At 37.3% G+C, this 21415-nt stretch overlaps 1 protein-coding gene across 1 annotated transcript in view; it reads left to right on the top strand.

Moving 5' to 3' along the window:
- The window catches only part of MYO16 (myosin XVI), a 261913-nt gene that overhangs the window by 206497 nt on the left and 34001 nt on the right, over positions 1–21415 (top strand). The window contains exons 28-31 of the mRNA XM_042810398.1: positions 5383–5479; positions 9115–9361; positions 11247–11554; positions 13374–14576. Coding sequence (XP_042666332.1) covers positions 5383–5479; positions 9115–9361; positions 11247–11554; positions 13374–14576 — 1855 coding nt within the window. The remainder of the gene's footprint in view (positions 1–5382; positions 5480–9114; positions 9362–11246; positions 11555–13373; positions 14577–21415) is intronic.

Consider the following 21415-nt stretch of genomic DNA (forward strand, 5'->3'; position numbering starts at 1 on the left):
TTATCTCACATTTGGGCTCCAACTCAGTTTATCTTGTTCAGTGTTGATTTTCTCTATCTGTATCCCTCTTGATCCTTTTCTGTTGTTTTCTTCTCTTTCTTTTGCTGTAGATATTTCACTTGATATTTGGTCCTGGTGTTCATTTCATTTTTGCCTGAACTTTGTTTTCCAGCCTCACACCCAGGGTTTACCTTCTATGCCATTGTTGTCCCTATTGCCTGATGCCAGTGTTTCTCAGTTCACACACAGAGACACTTCTTTTTTAGTGCTATGTCTGCTTCTGGAATTTAGGAAGAATAGAATTCTAGGTTCATAACATCCTTTGATGTAAAGCCAGGGTAGGATTTTTTCCACTAATTATTCCCTGTAATACCCTTATTCTTACTGTTTATTTCCTTTCCTGTGATGCAGTATTTTCTGTCTCCTCACCAGCATGAAGAATTATGAGGTCTTCATGTTCTTCTGAAATAGGACTTTCCATTTCTCTGCCCTTTCCCAGAGAGCTGAATGACAGTTTTTCCTAAAGTCTAAATCCTGACAAGCACTTGCATAAGTACCTAATGTCACATGCGTGAATACTGTACTACTCATACTTACGTTAAGAGCGTACATCAGCTATGCCTGACTATAGATTTAGTCAGCATGTGCAGGGTCAGTAGTCTGCCAGAGACAAAGGAAGGCTCTTAAAATGTGTAAAGAAAAGCTAACGAATAAAGCAGAGAGAGTAAGCCTTTAAAAATAACACTTCAGTCCCTGTTAAAGATCTGTGCCCTGTAAATGTGTTCGGTGTTATAATATTTTTGCAGACATATACACTGCAGAAAGACACATTTTACAATAGTTTTAAGGCTTTTTTTCCTACATTTCATTAATGCACTGTGAAAATGTGTGTCATTGTGTAAAATATCATTAGATTATAGTTCTCTGTCTTTTGTAGGTAGCTATTTTGAAAGTACTGCCAGAAACACACAGCACTCCCACAAATTGCCTTTTTTAAACTAAAGAACAGCTTTACAGATTCCCTTGACACCTATTAAGTATGAGCTAATACTGCCTCCATGCCACCTACACACCATCTCAGCATCCATTCCTAGTTTTGAATGTCTGTTCTTCTACATCCTACACCTTCTCTTACAAAAAAAAAAAAAAAAAAAAAAAAAAAAAAAAAAAAAAAAAAAAAAAAGAAGAAAGAAAGAAAGAAAGAACAGAAAGAACAGCTCCCTCCCATCCTTTCTTTCTCCTCCCAGGAAAAAAATAAAAAATAAAAAAAACTGGAGGCCTGTAGCAGTAATTGAAGCTTTGGTAGTCATCAATGACAATTTTTCCTGATCTTTAAAAAATGTGTCACTTTGAAAAATAACATTTAAAGCCCTAATGCTTTTCTAATTAAAATAAGTATGACTGTAGTTCACAGATGGTTTACTTTTGCAGGAATCTGAATGACATTAAAATTTCAGACTCAGATGAAAGCGCTCTTTAGCCCCAAAGTACTAAAAAACTATTTCTTTAGGGCAACAGTATTTCAACCTTTTTTCCCCTAGGTAAGCAGGAAACAATTTATGTTCAGAGAAGACACAGGCTGTACTGGTGCCCAGCATATGAAACTAGAAGAGGAGAGATTTAGTTTAGATGTTAGGAAGAAATTCTTTACTCAGAGGGCAATGAGGCACTGGCACAGCTGCCAAGAGAAGCTGTGGTGCCCCATCCCTTGGAGGCACTGAAGGCCAGGTTGGATGGGGCCCTGGGCAGCCTGAGCTGGTGGGGGGCAGCCCTGCCCATGGCACAGGATGGAACGGGGTGGGCTGTGAGGTCCCTTCCAACTCAGTGCATTTTGTGATCCTTCTGTGCTTTTCACTGAACTCCAGGACTGTGCAGAAGGTGGGGAGATGAGCTTGTTCTTGGTCAGCTTCAGATGGTATAAGATTTAGTTCAACAAGGAGCAACAAACTTCAACAAAGTGAATAGAACCCAATATCACACAGTAGTGTCTTCTGCACATACTTCTGTCTAGATCTCTGCTCTCAATTAACCTGGCATATGATGTAAAAGCTGCAAATAGCTTTTATCTGAATGTAAGAATGAATTTGTATTGATTGTACTTCTGTCCTTACTTCATTCCCTTAAAAAATGTAGCAAGTGACTACTAATGAAGTTCTTAGTATAAGTGATACCACAGTAACTGCATTTATGCCATTTCTGTTGCGTGGAATGGGAGGAAAGAGCTCTAGTTCTTTGAATGTCCCCTAACTGGCTTTGTGAGTCTGTGGAGCCAGATGATGAACTCTTGAAGCTACACTTACCATAAGCTCGAGCAGTTGTCTTGACTGATTTTGTAACTGACTACTGCAAAAAAATTACAACTCAATGTTTAGAGTAGTTAGACACTTGAAATGTAGCATGGATGTGACCCATGTGTTGATTATGAGACTAATTGAGAATGGGGTTTGTTTTGCTGTAAGCATTGCTAGTTATCAGAGCGTTTTGTGAAGTTTCAAAATGTAACCTTTTGTCTCCTTCAGTTGATTTTTCTAACCCTTTTACTGTCCAGGTGCCATAATCTCTTGCCCTAAAAGAGAGGCATGTCTTAGACTTCCAGTGAGGAAGGAAGAGAGAAACAAAAGGCATGTTAGGGAATTGAGGGGGAAGAGGCAAAAATGAGATGTTGATTGGGCACAGGCCTGAGATAAAGAGGTTAAAAAAAAGGCTTCAAAGTGGTAGGAGGTATGTGTAAAGAAAAAATGGGGCATAAAGAGGAAATGTAATCGGAGCAGAAGAATATAATTTAATGAAATTTCTGTATCCAGGCATTGGTTTTCTGAGAGCTACTCAGATACAAATGCTAATTACAAAAACTGCATGATAATTTTATTACAGTCAACCATATGAATAATAATTCAGTTATTCTTACAGAAGGATTCTGGATATAAAGTGATGTTAGCAAGGAAACGAAAGTTTTGTTAGCCAAAGTTAGTTGTAATGATAGTTCAGTATATTATTTGAAAAAATGAATACAATAAAATAGGTGTTTTGTTTTTTTAAATGAGCGCTACAGAATTTGCAGCTTGTAGTGATAGAATGGATGTGGTGGGAGGAGTCGAGATGATGTTCTGGTGTCCTGGAAGAAAACCTGAGGCTCAAAAATAGAACGGAGAGGAGAAGAGAGGGGAGGGGAGGGGAGGAGAGGAGAGGAGAGGACAGATTGGCATGGTTTGCTGCAACAAACATGGAAAATTTGCTTGTTCATTACTTGGAGTTATATGTCTGAAAGAGAAGCTAATTTAAACTGAAGAAAGTAGTTGAGTTCTTTTTCTTCAATTTTTGTGAATAAAGAAGGAGAAAAAGTAGAGATGAAAAGTTCCTAAGGAAATGTAGCAAGGTCTGAAGCAGACTCCAGATGATGGATGAAGAAGGAATTTGGAGTGCTAAGAAGCAGGCAAGGATAGAATTCTGAAAGCACAGGAAGAAAAGTGTAAACTTCTGTCTGAAATCTGCAGTCAGGAAAGTGAAGATGAGACCATGTCTGTGAGAGCAGAGTATGAGTCTGATAAGAACTCAGTGAGATTGCTTCAGATGAATATGACATTATAAAATTATAAGGCTTCACTCAAGAGAGTCTATTAAGTAAACATAATGACACCATTTTGCTAGAGTAGCCTCAATTGTTAGAAACAGGACTTTCGGACGAAGGCAATTTTGTTCTGGAATAATAACTTCTACCTGTAAGTAGAAGGATTACTCCAGAGTAGATGGTCTGAATAGAGGAGCTATTCTGGAGTAGCTAAATTATATGCCAGTATTTCTGTAGCCACACGGTTTTCTAAAATAGTCATTCCATGCATTTTCAGCATGCAAAGAAAGCCTATCCCTACTTACAAGCTTTTCCAGTGGTGAGACAAGTAATTTTTTTTTTTTTTAGCACTTTGCCTTCACAGAGTTTGCAGTAACACAAAAAAGCTTATTTTGTTGGGAAAAATAGATAAATAGAAAAGAGATACTAACATTAAAAAAAATTAGAAATAATTCTGATTTTGCCATTTTAGTGCATCTGATTTTAACTAAAAAGCTGTTGGTTCACAATCATAGTCTGTCAGTTTAAAATTCAGAATTAGAGACTTTTAACATTTGATGCAAAGTAGTTTTCCTCTAGAGTAGAGAGGAGGGAAAAGGTGCCCCAGCCACTTCTGAGCTTTGTTAAGGAAGATTAGCCATGGTAAGTATGCCCCAATTTTCAGTAGTTTATCTCTACCAGTGTAGTATATCTGGCAACAGTGACAGGATTAAAAGCAGTTATTTGAAAAGGTGTGCAAATCTCCCTGCCCATAGCTGTCTCCCATAGCCATACTGAAGAAACAGCAGTGCAGTACGGTGATGCAGTGACAAGAGAATGATCTTGTGAGCTATGTACAAGCAGGAATTGGAATGAATCTCTGCAATTTCAGCCAGACTGGTATTAATTAATCAGTACTCATATAAAATTAAAAGCTAGACAAAGCCAATAATCTTCACTGGTTGTCTACTTGGTACTGATCTTATTTCTGAGCACTGAAGCAAGGTTTCTTGTGTAGAATTCCTAAGAAGAAAAACAGTATAAGGAAACACATTATTTATCACAGCTATTTTTTTTAAAAATCAGTCTATTAGAAAGGAATGCTTTTGAAGATTATACAGAAAAGGATTGTTTCATCTTGTTCAGAATACCTTTTGCTGTAACAAGTTGTTTTTTTAAGAGCTTCTACTGATTCTGTGTTTATTGAGATCCTCTAAGGACTAGATGAATTAAACCAAACAATTGCTTAGCACCAGAGTAAGCTCATACACTCCTTCAATACATAGGATAACAGTTTTGACAAGTATATCTCTGATTCTAGGAATAGACCTGTGGAATAGCTTCAGTAGTGGCTCTGGGAACTAGGATTCATAGTTTTATCAGATACCAGGATCATTCTTACTAATGGGCAGAATCCTTCCTGTTCCATAGATCCCCATGGATGTATGGCTTCTCGCCTTTTTCCTTACTCACATCCCCATGTTTTGTAAAAGCTAAACCTTATTTTCTGTTAAATTGTCTAAGACATTAGTGTAATTAAATTCAAAATGCTTTATTTTCCAACCCGTGTTTAGCTTGATTGTAGTATTTGTTCTGGATGGTTCTGGACCTCAAGGGGGAATGTGTGCCTGACGGCTTGCTTATTGTTTCCAAATATGTCTTTTATTCAACCAAGTGATGTTACCTCTTGAACAGCTAGTGGCATTGTACTAGCCTGATACTGCAAATCTGATCTCAACCTTCAGCAGGATTGTACACATATTGTTGTTATATACTTGTCATTATTTTGGCTTTTTTTGTTGATGGTGAAAGTTTCCCTGCTGTTTGTATTCTAGATAGGAGTCCGAAAAGTGTTTCTTAAGTACTGGCAAGCTGACCATCTCAACGATTTGTGCCTTCAGCTTCAGAAGAAAATTATAACCTGCCAAAAAGGTAACAATTACAGAACAAGTATTCCTGAGCTGTCACTTCGTACACTGACAAGAAGCATTACATAACAAAAAAAAATTTTTTTTTCTTCTTTGAATAGTTGCTGTATTTTATTTATTTCCCTATCGGCATATTTCCAACTAACTTCTTATACAAATTTTTGGAGATGATACTGACATTGGTAACACTTAAACTTTGTGCCTGTGAAACATAATTTTATGGAAAACTGTTGACTGTAATTAAAACTAAGGGGAGCTTTGAGTATTTGTTTTTTAAGTACGTTCATTGATTTTTAAAGGCATTAAAATCACCTCTTAACTTTGAGTTGCATATCAAATAGAATCACAGAATCATAGAACGGCCTGGGTTGAAAAGAACCACAATGATCATCTGGTTTCAACGCCCTGTTATGTGCAGGGTCACCAACCACCAGACCAGGCTGCCCAGAGCCACATCCAGCCTGGCCTTGAATGCCTCCAGGGATGGGGCATCCACAGCCTCCTTGGGCAACCTGATCCAGTGCCTCACCACCCTCTTTGTGGAGAACTTCCTCCTAATATCTAACCTAAACCTCCCCTGTCTCAGTTTAAGGCCATTCCCCCTTGTCCTATCACTATCCACCCTCGTAAACAGCTGTTCCCCCTCCTATTTATACGCTCACTTCAAGTACTGGAAGGCCACAGTGAGGCCTCCCTGGAGCCTTCACTTCTTCAAGCTAAAAAATAGGGTAACAAGTATGCAAAATACCTTTCTGAGCAAATGTATCAGGAATACAAAGCTAATATTTTTATACGTTTAGTTATCTTGGTTTTCTCCTTCTGTTGCAGTTTTTGTAGTAGAACTTGTTTGGTTTTTTTTAATTTTATGCATTTTTTTCTTCTTCTATGTTTTTGTTTTAAGATCACACCGACCTATTTAGCACATCTTTTAAAGGAGTTGGTATCCACTGTCTCCTGATTTCCTGCTACTGCTCTTCCATTTCCTATTGGAATCTCAAGCATCTACTTCCTTAAAACACAGCATAATTTATCTAATTAGCTGTTGTCTGCAATGTTTCCCATTAACACATTTTTTAAGGAAATTAGAAAAACAAGGATTTATCTTGTTGTTTTGTTTGTCAGATTTTAGTCAGATTTTATTAGCTTTGTCCTTCTCACCTTCCCTCTCCCAATAAGAATAAGAACTACATTTGGGGAATTTTGCTCATATTGAATCATTGAGAAAATTTTTTGTATCTGTAGCAAAATCCATCATCCTTGAAGTCTTTCATTACAATTCAACTAGATTAAGAATTAACTCTAGTACACTGTATGCACAGTGGTTAAAACTTTTCTCACTGAAGTCAGATCCATGGAATTTTAATTCTTCTGATCTTTGTCCTTAGATGAACTGTGAAGAATTAGGTAATTTTATGTCATGAGGATGCTAACATGAATTGTTCTAATCTCCATAAGTGAGAATTGTTGTACATCTACATAAATGAGAACCAAGCTCAGAGCACAGTCTTAGAATCTGTACAATACTTGTTGATACTGAGCAGTAAAGGTCCAGGAAATGACAGTTTTCATTTCACAGCAGTCTTTGAGCTCATGAAATTGTTGTGGTTTTTTTCTCATTTGTTTCTTTATTTTTTTTCTTTCTTTCTTTATTTTTTTTTTTTTTAATTTCTGCATTGATCTGAAGACAAAACCCTTCAAAAAGAGGAATAATTTTTGATTTTTAAGCTTTTTGAATTTTTTCGTACTTGTAAGCTGTGAACTCTGATAGTGATCTGTACATGATTCCATTACTTTCTCAACAGCAACATTATAAATTCAGACTCAGTAATGTGTATATCCCTTGTGAATTCTCATAAAAGAGTCAACAAAAGCTGTGCTGTTAATTTCCTTTTTAACTCAATTGGGTAAGTGCACTTACGTTTCAAGTTTTAAGAAGTCAGATTTTATTCTAGAACGTAGCTTTGGTGATTGACGTAACTGGCTGTGATTATAACAAGAGTGTAAACTTTGAAAATTATCTATTATAGATAGTAGCAAGGCATATGAACTCGAATTTTTCCAAACCCAGTGAATTTTGGATAAATAATAATACCTGAACATTTCCCTTTGTCATATTGCATCAGCTAGGCACAGAGCATTTCTAAAAATCTTGTGTTAAATATTTAAGTGAGGAAATAGAAGATGACAGAAATTTTTTTTTGCCTTCAATTTGTCTATTTATTTCATTAAAGATCATCTTACATTCATAGGAGACTAGTTCTATCTTCTATCTTCCTCTGTTTACATTTTTCCTTTAGATTAATTGAACTGGACTGTCATTTAATGTTACTCAGAAGTGTTCGTGTGGCTGACGCTGAATTACATTGTTAAAAAGGCCTACCTAGCCTTTAGCCCTTAGTAACATCTTAATATTTTAATTAGCATCTCCAAAACTCAAATCAACATCTTATACAGGCTACTTCCTGTTTACTTATCCAGAAATTTGAGTTTACCAAAATAAGGGTAAACATGATAAGGATTAATGAAATTAGTCCTGTTTTGTTGTGTGGTTACCCTTAAGTTGAGCTACTGAAAATCAGCAATATTTTAGGTACCAGGAAAATAATTTTAAAACATGTTCTTCCCTGTGAGGAACACAGCAGTTACTGTAGACCTGGAAAGAAACATCGTCTTAGGGAGCTTAAAAAGACAAAAACATAGAGAAAACCCCTTCATAGCTCTTCTTCCCAACCCAGGACACATGCCAAAGCATACTAACATTACTGGTTCCATGTAGAGTGATTGATTTAGTGCTGGATTCATCATGGTCACAGAAGCCCCTGTCCCTTGGTTATGTTCAGCTGGATACTTCTGAAAATTCTGGGGATAAGGCGATATTTAGGTTGAGTAGAAACTGTTGTACTGCATACACGTTTAGGAAAGTAGCACAGAAAGCCGTTATAGGCGGTAGCATAAGGCTGACAAGGAGCGTAAGAAAATAGCCCTATTAGATAAGTAAGGCTGATGCAACATAAATGAAAATTTTAAGCTGAAAAATGGAAATTATGTGACAGCAGCAATTCAGAAATGTGCATTCGTTGTTTCTGCTGAAAAAAAATGGGCAAAAAAAGTCTTTAGGTGTCAGTAAAAGATCTTTTATTTGTTTTGTTTTGTTTTGTTTTGTTTTCCCAATTTTTTGGTACACTGAAATGTCAAAATACTGTTTGAAGATTGACAGATACAGACAGTCTTTTCATTTCTACCATATTCAATGCAATAGTCATTTACCCAGGGTATTATTTTAAAACAAATGATCTTTTGACCTTTCCTTTTTAAATACATACTTCTGCATTCTCCATCAGACATTCAAGTTTCCAGTTGTAATGGAAGCAAAAATGGTGAAAGTAACTGTTTTAAATTCTGGTAGCTTGAATTTGTGAACGAATTTGCTGTCATACTTGGTTTTAAGCACTGGCAATATAAAACGGGCACATCCATTTTTGTACATTGTATACAACATACATTTCTTTCACTATTTGTATAAGATATTGTCTGAACTTGATTTACTTATGTTTACAGCAGAACACACGGTAATATTGTTAATCACTAATTAATTAGTTGTCTTTCATTGGTTTATTATTTTTTCTTCTGTTATGGTAGTTGTGAGAGGATTTCTAGCTCGCCAGCGTGTGCTACAGAAGATGAGCATCAAGCAGCAAGAGATCACCTCAGTCAAAGGCTTCTTGCAGACTGTTGAGGATATGGGGCTGAAAACATACGATGCCTTGGTCATTCAAAATGCTTCTGACATTGCTCGGGAAAACGACCGGATTCGCAATGAGATGAATGCTGCTTACCACAGGGAAAAGCTAGAGGCTAGAAATAGACCAGAAGAAGTCCACAAAAGGTAAGATATCTTAGCTTTGAGAAGATATATTCTGGGTTGGATAGTAAGGAATTAAATCATTTCTTCAGTTTTGTGATTTCCTTCCCTGCTTTTAAAGTCACATAAATGACTTGAGCATAACTTGAAAATTGCAAGAGCATTTTCAAGTATGTATTCAACCCAGATCAATGCTAAGCACTGTTTTTCTGTGGAGCAGGTAATTATGTCCAGAAACATAAAGACACCAATAATATCTTATTCAGGGCAGACTGAGCTTTGTAGAAATTTATTCAAGCCACTGAAACCTTTTTTTTTTTTTTCAGAAATTTTTCATTTGAAGAAAAATAGATTATAGTTGAACTTTCATCAAACCAACTAAACAAAAGCAAAACTTATCTGAGAATTTCAGCATGGGGTAACTGCCAAAAAAATAAAGAACAGCCAAGAAAGCATTAAAATACAATAAAGGGCAGCCCAAGAAATTCTGATTATACAATGAACTAGAAAGACTGTGAAGAGGATTCTTTCCTCTTTTTTAAAAATAGATGAAATCCTTTTTGTTTAGCTCCCATCAGAGTTTTCAGGAGTACCTGTTTTACGAATCCAGCAAATGGTTGGAGATTGTTTTCCCAGGAATGGAGTCCCAGATCTTTTTCTCTCAGACTGGGCAAAAGTAGCATTTGCAGTTAGAAACAGGGATGTATCAAGAACAGGAAAGCTTCTAATAACTTGATGAACATACAGATATGTACTTTTCCATGGGAACTTAATTCTCATCTGGAACAACTGCCTTTGCTTTCCTTGCTTTTGTTAGTGACTTTATTAAAGTGAAAATGGCAGTACATCTGCTTAATTAGCTTCAAATATCCCAGTCATTACATATTGGAGGAAATGCCTTTGTCAGAATGACTGTAATTAAACATTACAGTGAAAACAAATTATCCACTGAGCAACACACTTTCATCTTTAGCTGTTTCATTTACTACATGGGCAGCTGGCTATATCCTGCACATGAATTCCAGCCCTGCTGGTGATCTGCCATACAGAAATACAATTTGGAAAAAAAAAAAGCTTGGCAGTTTGTCTGTAAAATGATGGTATGGACATCTATCTAATAGGCTGCCGCTCCAAGCCGAAAAGTTTTCAGCATTTTGATTTTTGGAAGAGTAAAATGTTTGAAGAATTTCTGTTAAAAATCAGTTTATTGAAAGTGGCTGAAAGACATCATTTCTCTATTCATATTGAAATAGCAAAAATAAATAATAATAATAATAATTAAAAAAAGTGTAATAAGCAGAAGTCCAAAACTGTGATTGAAGTAACTAAGCATAATGTCATAATTAATATCTTTAAAAGGATAGCTATCAAGTAAGCCTCCACAGGAGGATATGTAGATATCTAGGTGGAATCATTCAGACAGCCACTGTAGCTGGTTAAAAGGGTCATTAATATTTTAAAGATTTGCATTATCTAAATAGAATTTATTGTTGTCTTTTCAGAAAATAGCGATAAAGGCTCAGCATTTGCTGCCTCAGTAACTTTCCATTAAAATGGATTTCCCAGAAATTATCATTCAGATTGGAAATGCGGCTTTTGATTGTGTGCAACAATCAAAGTGTGAACAATTCATTCACAGAGTGTCTGATCCACAATGTGAAACTGCTTAAGGAAAGCTGCATCTGTGTGAAAAGAGAGCCAGTGTCCCAATTTATCATGAAACAGGAAATGGAGGAAAGCTAGCAGCTTGATCTGGATTTGTTTGTCAGGAGATTACTACACACATCCCCTCCGCGCAGCAGGGGAGGCAGGAGGCTGTTTACCAAAAAGCTGTTGTTATGTTTGCATGAACAGGTTCATTGTTACCACTTGAATAATGCATCTGGGCCTCTCCTCTGTGTTTTTTCAGAGCTGAAGACAAGGGTGGGAAGCTCCCTGAGGATGGCTTCGCCGGCTACCGAGCGCCAAAGCACTTTCATTCCAGCTCTGTGCCTGTCCCCATGGCGGTGGAAGGCTTGGTACATTCTGTGGCTGGGTCGTCCATCAGGTCCCCATCCCTGCACTCAGTGTTCAGCATGGAAGACAGCGGCAGCCTGCCGTCGCCACGGAAACAGCCTCCTCCCAAACCCAAGCGGGACCCCAACACACGGCTGAGCGCTTCCTATGAGGCCGTCAGTGCTTGCTTGTCGGCAGCTTCTAAGGAGGCCGCTAATGAAGGTCAGGCAGAAAGGGGGAAAGCATCACAAAAGTTACTCTAGATTATTGATTTGTTCCCTCCGCTTTGATCTTTCCAAACATGGTCAAGCGCCTTTGAAAAGCCCCGCCTCTGTGAAATATTTCAGTGGCAGTAAATAAAGGTAGTCAATTTATCATTTGCTCCAAATCAGCAAATAACTGCTCGTGTGTTCTAATGGCCTCGTTTGTCAACAACCTGAGCCTGTTTGCAGAATTCCCTCTAGAGACAAATGATCTTTTGTCAGCTCCAGCTATTCCACCCCACTGACCATTTTCTTTCACCTTTTAAACTGTTAGAATATCTTGCATTGCTAATACAGAATGCCAGATTCTTGAATTTCACCAAGTTAAACATTAAGCATTCTCCTACTTTTTCTCTGAGTGCACAGAAATGTCTTGTGCATTCAGCGGTTTATGTTTGTACCATAACTTACTTATGGTGAATTTTTTGTTTGGAATGAAAGTGCTGTGAAAGTCCCAAAAGAATTGCAATGCGTTACTGTGCATTAAGTCCAGATTTGAGTTCAATTGTTCTGTCCTCCTACACACTTGAAGCATATGAGTAGAAGAAGAAGAGAGAGGAGACATTCTGCTTTTCCTTGATAAGCCTAATTTATCCTGTTTCCTCTAAAGAATCTTCTAAGCTTATCAAGGAATATTCTTCAGGGTGGGCTTAAAGCTACGTGTAACCATTCTCTATGCCTGCACACTGGCTGCAGAGCTTTGCAGCTCCCTCTCTCTTGCAAAATAATTGCTCATGCCCAGTTTATTAGATGCAGGTCGGTTTTTCTAACCTTTGCCTTGCTCGTTCAGACTCCTAATTTTTTTTTACACAAGTAAAATCTTGTGTGTATCCAGTATAGGTAGTTTCAAACTAGTTCAGCGTGGATCATGGATCTCTGAGGTGGTTTAGGCTTTCAGTGCACAGCGTTAGAAGAAATGATTGATTTAGCCAGAAAACTCCAGCAGAATTTTTTGAAAGAAAGACAATTCAGATACATTTGTGTGGTCTTAGCAGTAATGCTTATGCACTTGCAAAACAATTGGACCAGTTTCCCTGCTGTGCTCATTTTCCAAGTATTATGTATTTCTTGAGTCTTTGTCTGAAACCAGCTCTGATTTACACCATTTAATTTTTATCTTAAAAGACTAATCACCTATTGATGATCAGTATCTATTATCTCCACTCCATCTGTGCCTAGAGGCTGTGAAAAGACGTCTCGTTTTGTTAACTGTATACTCAGTTGAGGAATTGCCCCTAGGCTATGTGATTCCCAAACTTTAAAAATTATTTCCACATCAGCAATACAAAAGAAGCAGAGATAGGGATAATATCTGCCTGTAATTAGGATTTTATTTACTCCATAAAAGTCGGATACTTCAGTTACTGATGATAACATGCATGTCAGAGTAGTGCTATGCTGAAACTCCTATTTAAAAGCACACCCTTGTATCCTCTCCCCTGGGGCAAAAGGAATAACAAGCACCTATTTCCATGCATTACACACCCTGCGGTGAATATCTGTATTCAAAAAATATCTCCTTGGGTGACAGTTTTAGTGATAGTGGAGGCTACCAAAGCAGATTGTATGCCCAGGCAACAAAAGCTTGTAGTTTGGAATGCTGAAAGTTCTGCATTTTATTCATTGAAATATGTATACTTTTGACTGAATTCTTCTGTATGTAACTGCTTTTAATGATAAAATTATACATACAAGATTTGAAAGCTTAAATACTACACCTGTGTAAGAAAAAACTGATTTCAGTCTGCTAATAACACACGCCTTTTTCACTTCCCTAGTTCTGACTCGTCCAAGGCCACACAGTGATGACTATAGCACCATGAAAAAAATACCTCCCAGAAAACCAAAACGAAGTCCCAATACAAAACTCAGTGGCTCTTACGAAGAAATACCTGGCCAAAAGCCTGGGGATGTGAAACAGACAAACACAGTAGTTAAACAAGGTAGCTATGACACTGCGGGAGTACAGAGAACAGCTTCTGCTGATGTGCCACAACATGGCACATTGAGTCTCTATATGTCACAAGAAGAGGAAGAAAATGAGCCTGTCTATATTGAAATGGTAGGGAATGCAATGAAGCACAGTTCTGCTGAAGCAGAAAGCCCAGAGCAAGGAGAGTCTGTGTATGAAGAAATGAAGTATTTTCTGCCAGAAGAAGGAAGCAACAGTAATGGAATAATTCCAATAGCAACTGGATCTCCTCCTCTGGTGTTTGAAAGCAAAAAAAATGTTCATGTTGAAGATGGAACATTGGATGGAAACAGTCAAGCTGCTTTGAACTATAAAGACTCATGTGACATTCCAGCCCCTTTCCCTAATTTGCTTCCTCATAGGCCACCACTTCTTGTGTTTCCTCCAACTCCTGTCACATGTTCTCCTGCTTCTGATGAATCACCTCTAACACCACTAGAAGTTAAAAAGCTTCCTGTCTTGGAGACCAACCTAAAATACCCTGTGCAGTCAGAAGGCTCAAGTCCATTGTCACCACAGTACACTAAAAGCCAAAAGGGGGAGAGTGAAAGACCAGCATCTCCAGGCTTGGTTGTATTCAATGTTTCCAGCAAAGTGACTCCACCTTCAACACCTCCTCCTCCTCTTCCACCACCCCCTCCTCCTGTACCACCTCCTGTTTCCTATCGGGCTTCCGCACATTTTGCATTTCCTCCAGATCCTTGTGCTAGTTTTCTGATTAATACAGGGAAAACAGGTACAAACTCAGATCTATCAAAAGTACCTCTGCGACCAAACCCTGCTCAGCTTGGATGTTCACCTTCTCCATTCTCCAAATTGCCTTATTCCCCAAAGATGGCAAGAGCAGAACACAGGAAATTGAACTCTAATTCATCATCTTCATATCCATACAGTCCTACAAACTCAAGGTCATTGACCAGTCCCCTTGATGAGTTAGCAAGCTTGTTCAACTCAGGACGGAGTGTGTTACGGAAATCCGCAGCAGGACGTAAGATCAGGGAGCCAGAAGGTAAGACTGATCTCTGTGTATTTCTTCAGCACCAGAACAAACTTACATTAAAAAGTGACAGAGTAGATAAAAATACAATACAAAACTATTCATTTTTTTAAAAAACAAAGATTGTTGTAATTGTAAGAAATGCATGGAATTTGTTGGATATGAAAAATGTTGGCCTTTAAGTTTTCTCTGAGATATCACTTCTTTTACCAAAACATTTGTATGACACAGAATTAAATGGATAATTTATAACATTCCTATAGCCTCAATGCAATAGGCACAAATGTTGTATATCATGTGAAAATGATTTTATTGTATCAATCAAATACCTCAACAGCGAAATCATGATCATTTATAGGATGTGAGGAGAAACATAGTGATGAAAGGTGAGGATAAGGCTCAGTCCCCTGATTTGGAAAACAGTGACAGTGACAGGGTGTGAGATGGAAGCTCCTGTAATCCAACTGGAAAATATATGGGAGATTTTACATCATTTGAGTTCATATGTCAAGGGGATCAGAAGGAATTAATCCAAGGGTATTGTAGGAGATGTCAGTAGCACTCACTACGTCACTGTCAATAACTTACCAGCAGTCGTGGTAACAAGGGAGTTCCAAGTTTACTGGAGATTGGTGAATATGAGCCCAGTCTACAAGTAGGGCAGGAAGGAAGATCTACGGAGTTACAGAACTGTCAGTCTGACCTTGGTGCTAAGGAAGGTTATGGAGCAGATTGTCTTGAATGTTATCACATGGCACATGTAGGACAATCGAGTGATCAGAAATAGCTGACATGGGTTTATAAAAGGCAAGTCAATCCTGACTAACCCGCTCTTCTATGACAAACTGACCTGTGACCGGTTTACGGGCTGGTTCTGCCCAGTTCCGTGACCAGCGGGGCAGAGCGATTTCACAAAATCCGTGCCTCCAGAAAAGGGGAATAGGGGACCCCAGAATAATTAAAAACAGTGGCAACGATCTGAGGTGAAACAAACTAGTTTACTAAATATAGTATTGGAATGCAAGATAGCACATCATAATACAATATAATCAGAATTGAAGCTTATAAATCAAATATAATGAGAGAGAGAGAATGTCCGAAAGGTGGATAGGCCTCCCCATAACACTGAGGTGAGATGCACAGTCCAGTTGAGCAGCAGGGGGACGGGAGGAGAGCCCATGAAGAAGAGCAGATGAAAAAAGAGCGCATCAGGTGACCTTGCCAGGAGTTGTATCTCCTCTCTGACCGCAAAGTCCCCCGGGGAATATAGTTCTTCTTCTCTTCTGGGCAGAACTTGAGCATTAATAGTTAAACTCCCAGTGCCCGTGATGTTATGATGTAGAATACCAAAAACCAAAAATCACAAAACTGTGGCAACCTGCTTGGCAGAAAATAAACTGGCTGTGCATGTCATATACCAGAATTTTTGTAGTGTTTGACTACTGTTTCCACTACATTCTCTTGGAGAGACAGACAGACAACTCATGGCTTAACTCATGGTTTAGTCTGAAGAAGAGGAGGTTGAGGGGAGACCTCACTGATCTCTACAACTGCCTGAAAGGAGGCTGTAATGAGGCCTCTGTCAGTCTCTTTTATTAGGTGTCAAGTAATGTGATGCAAGGAAATGGTCTCAAGTTGCTCCAGAGGATGTTTAGAATGGATATCAGGAATAATTACTTCAAGGGGGGATGGTCTAGCATTAGTATGGGCCTCTCACGGAAGTGGCGGAGTCCCCATCCCCGGAGATGTTCAAGAGACATGAGAACGTGGTGCTAAATAATGTGGTTTTTAGTGGCTGAGTAGGTCAGGCTGACAGTTGGACTTGATGATCTTGAAGGTTTTTTTCTAACCTAAATAATTCTATGATTCCATGATTCTGTGACTAAGATCTCAAAATAATTGAGTTACACGTTTTATGAAAATCAGTGGCTATATGGACATAAGGCACTTATACTGGTAATGACTCGTACCAGCCATCAAAGAAATCATGGTGGTGTAAGTCCGTGTGAGTCCTCCAGAACTTTAAAAAGCTTTGGTTGGACCTTGAATGTTCCTAGATACTGAATTCAATCAGACATGAGATTTTAAATGAGACTTAGTTCTCAACCTCAAGAAAATGCTGTTATTCTGAATATTGGGATTGATGAAATTTGTAAAGAAGTTGCAGTAGTTTTGCTTGCTTTGGCAAAGTAAATTGATAACATTCAATACCTACTAATACACGGCAATTTTTTTGTTTTGCTTTTAAGCCAGAGCTCTGCTTTCATTATATAGTTAATACATTTTTATCTGTTGGGAATTTATCAATTTTAAAGTCGTCTCTTTGGTTATATCTTTTCAAGGCTCTCTGAATGTATCTGGTATGGTAAGCTTACTCCAGCCAAGTCAGAAAATTGACTTTTACCCTTAAGAATGTTTATTTGGGTTTGAGGATTTCTGCAAACTCAATTTTCAACTAAATGTGACTATGATAGAGTTCAGCCTGAATGTTGAAGATAGCACATTAACACAGGCTGCCATATAAAAACTCTAAATCTACCTTTCAGGTGGAAAATGTTGTACCTCTAAATATTTCATCAAGGCAACACTAACTATGGTAGATCAAAGTTCAAGAAAGATACAGAAGGAAAGACTCGAATCAATATTTTATGAACTAGGAAGCTATATAATACTGTAAAATACTAAGTGCATCTGCGTACGAGTAGTTCAGCAATGAGTAGATAGATCAAAAGTGATAAAGGAATACAGGTGATGGTATGTTCAGTGATTTTTACTTTTTCTTGTACTTCATAGTCTCAGGTAGAATTGTCTTTTATTTAACCTCTGATATAATTAATTAAATGGCAATCAGTAGAATGGACTCAGTTATGTAAAACTAGAATTTGTCCTTGCATTACCTGATGATTTTTTATCACCTCTTGCTTAATGTATATTAAGTCCCTGGAAGACTGCCCCCTTTCTTCAGTTTCATTTGGTTATTTGTAGTATTTTATTATTAGAGAAGGCATGATAAAAATAAAAATAAAATAATTGAAATTCATGAAAGACATGACTTAGAGCAGCACTCTGTAATGTGCAGTTCGCTTTACTTCTATAAGTTATAACCAAATAACAACCTTAACTCAAAACAGAAGATGAAAGTGTGGGCCATTTCAGAGTCAAGGAAGGTTAGCTATGGGAATCAATGAGTCTCTGTACAGAACCATCAGCCTTGGAGATAAAAGCCTCTTTGCCAATAAAAGTGTAATACAGATAGATCTGCCAACGTGCCTTCCTCTTACCTGGAGGAGTAATTTTAAGGCCTGAGAACACTGATATCCTTTTGGCTCCTGACCTCACTGTGGGAAATGATCATCCTTAATTCCAGTAGAATGGATTTGTGGTTTTCTGATGGACTGCTGGCTTATTGTGAACTGAACTGAGATCGCCCTTCCTTCATGCATTCAGCAATAAAAATAATAAAATTGTAACAACTTGCCTGGTGTTATAGCCTGGCCTTTTTTAAAAACAATGAAATAGTCTACAGACTCAAGCAATGATCAGTCATACAGTATGCAATTTCTTCTGAAATATTTTATCGGTCATAAGAGAAGATTTTGACTCTGCAGAACTTATAGTTTAAATAAGCAAAACTGTAACGACTGAGAACTGAGCACAAGTGATTTCTCCTGGCTTGAAAAGAGTTACTGCTGAAGCTACAGCTGTATTGTTAGACAGAAAATTCCTTCTACTCCATATCAAACAGAACTCGGGTGCAAATGGGCAATAATAATATATGCACAAACTTTTTTTTCTATACTTTATGGTTGATACAAGTAGGAGCTTTAGGTTGCAAGACAGACAGAAACGGAATGATCACATATAGAGCCACTACCCACGTATTTCTAGATTAAAACCTTAGATTTGAAATGAGATTTCATGAACCCCAATTCAATGTCTTAATCACAAAGCCACTCTCTCTAGCGAAGTACACTTCTTTTTTTCCCCTTATTTTTCACATCTAAAGCAATCCTGGGAAGGAGGAGGCAATTACATATTGAAGTATTTCACATTAAATATTTGCAGAGCCAGCTCAGAATTTTGTTTTCTTCAACATGGATAAATAATACTCAGATTTTGTGCCATTCTTTTTGTGATTTTATATTGTTAATATTCCCCATGAAGTGGAATTTTTCAGCTTCAGAGCAAAGAAGGGAATAATCTCCAGACCATCACCTGCACTTGGATTGGCAGAGTACGTGCTCATATGGATTCTGAAAGGAAGGGAGCAAATGAAATATGATTTTCCCTTAACTTGGATGAATTTGCTTGCCATCAGGCTATTGAGATAAAGACTTAATGCCTTATCTCCTTCCTGCTCGTTGAGAAAAAGTTGGTATGGATGCTTAACTTCTTAGCGTGGGCAAAAGAAGATGTGCAGAACTTTGCTGCCTGAGGTTTAGTTGCTGAAAGCCCTTTCCTTTATGCAGCCCATCAATGTATAGGCTTCAAGTTTTGTGATTTTTTGTTACTTTTGTTACAAGTGGGCCTGTGTATACAAGTCTACTCTTCAGTAACTTGCTCCTTTACAAAAAGAGCTTAGTAATGTATGTAACAATAACAAAAAAGGCATGCAAACTTTAAGTTGTTGGCAGAGTATTTATACAATATCTTCAGCATCCATACAAATCAGTTTGCATGGAATGTTTCTAATACAGATAGATTCATGTGTCTGTTAATTCTTTCATATTCTCCAGTGTAAGCACCTTCATAGGAAGGTTGTTGCACGTGACAAATACAGATATTTAGATGTACCTAGTCGGGACTAAAACTTGCCAAATACTCTTTGCTGAAATTGGCACAAACATGGAAAATAACAGGATTTAATGTGTATGTATGAGGTTTAATGTCCTGTCAAAGGCAGGTATCCCATTGATAGCTAGTAAAAAATTTCCTTCTATCAACAGATTAGAGTAAGCTGCTATTGTGCAGTTAATGTCTCAACAGTGGATTGCAAATTAAATTCCCACTGGAGTTTCTGAGAGGAAATCCCAGTCCCTTATCCTCTAAGCCACTCAGCTTTTCTTCTTACGCAACTTAATACAGATAATATTCATATCTGCATCTCATTATTCCTACGTTGTATTGATGCAATGTAATAGTCTCTTACAAAATGAGTAAAACAAAAAGCCCAGTTGCCCTTTTTTCTTCTTTTACCTGTGAATGCTGGAGGAGTGATTACATGAGACATTAGACTTCTATAACATCTTTTAAGTAAAATTCTGAAAGCATTAAAACTTTAATGAATTAAGCTAAACAGTACTTCTCTGAGAGAGATGAATATCTGTTTATGTAATTGCTTTAATTATCAAGGCATGAGGGTGACTTTCTATGACTAATTTTCAGATTAGGTATCTAAACACAGGAGAGTCATCCCTCTCTGATTCACTGTCAGTTACTTGCAGCTTTCAATCTGAATCTCTTGCAGTAGGTACAGAAAAGTGGGAAAAAAACCAAAGCACTGCTATTAACAGTTTAATATGAGTCATAGAAAAGGGCCCATACTTGGCTAGCTGTAGATCCCTATGCAGAATGTGAAAGAGGAGACTGAACTGCTGGTAATGCCATTGCCATCCAGCACATGCTGAGTGTCTTTTCTGAAGAAATAATTGTGGTTTGCATTACTGCAGCAGAGAAACGGGTTAGAAGAGTCTTCAGAAAGCACCCGCCGTTTCTGTTTGCCGAATGTTTGTGAACATTCTACAGTCTGGAATGTATCCCCTTAATCTGTAGTTTTCTTCCCATCTGTAAATCGGCCATTATGTGGGCAATTTGTCACAAAAAATAAAATCTATTGTTTTAGGATAAATACAATATACCAAAAATAATTCTCCATTTCAGAGTCTGAAAACTAAAATATAATTTCTGTTGAAGAGATTTATGGTTTTCTATTATTATATATTATTTATTTATTTCCACTGGAGCATTTCCCTTCCTACCTGATTTCACTGTTACAGCCTAAAATCATAAGGTGTAATTTGCTTTGGTTCTCTGTTGTAACATGAAAACGAAGCATTGTGTGTGATTACAATAGACAGTTTTTACCTGAAAACTATTAGAACAGAACAAATCAAATCTAATTTATATTTCAGATGAAAAAATAATTGGATATTGTCATCAACTTCTATTATATTTTATATTCTATATTTATATAGAATATAAACATATATATTTTTATATTTTATACTCTATATATTTATATATATTCCATATATTTATATAGAATATATATATATATATAATTTTATTTTATATATATTTATATTTATATTCTGTATTTATATTCTATATTTTGCATTCAAAGTGCTTGTTAAGGAAATAAAGCCAAATTCTTAGCACCCTCCACATGCTTCCAAAGCTGGTATTCAATCATATAGGGGTTGGAGGAGGAATTGCGGTCACAGGATCACCCAGGAAATATCAGTTCATTGTTTTGATCTGATCTTATATCACAGTTATCTACAGATAAGGATCCTGGAGTTGGCAGACCAGTTTGACCCAGTGCAGACTCTCACGTTCATACCTAGTCACTGCTTAACAGGAAGGAAGCTGAGGAGAAATAGCAAGCTTGGCTGTTGCTTTTAAATGACCCATTTATAAAAAACTGTAGGCATTCCTTTTATGTAACTGTGAGTGATTTGTTTTGTTTTGTTGTTTTGTTTTGTTGTTTTGTTGTTTTTTGGTTTTTCTTTTACCTCTTGGATTTGATTTACTACATGTCTCTGCTCCATCTGATACTGGAGCGCCGTAATCACACCATACTGCTTAAACTTAAGGATAGTTCAAGCCCATAGATTTTAATACTATCCCAC

Source organism: Centrocercus urophasianus, unplaced genomic scaffold (genome assembly GCF_019232065.1).
Source record: "Centrocercus urophasianus isolate 14NV4802_14NV808 unplaced genomic scaffold, USGS_Curo_1.0 seq_12, whole genome shotgun sequence".
Lineage (NCBI taxonomy): Eukaryota > Metazoa > Chordata > Aves > Galliformes > Phasianidae > Centrocercus > Centrocercus urophasianus.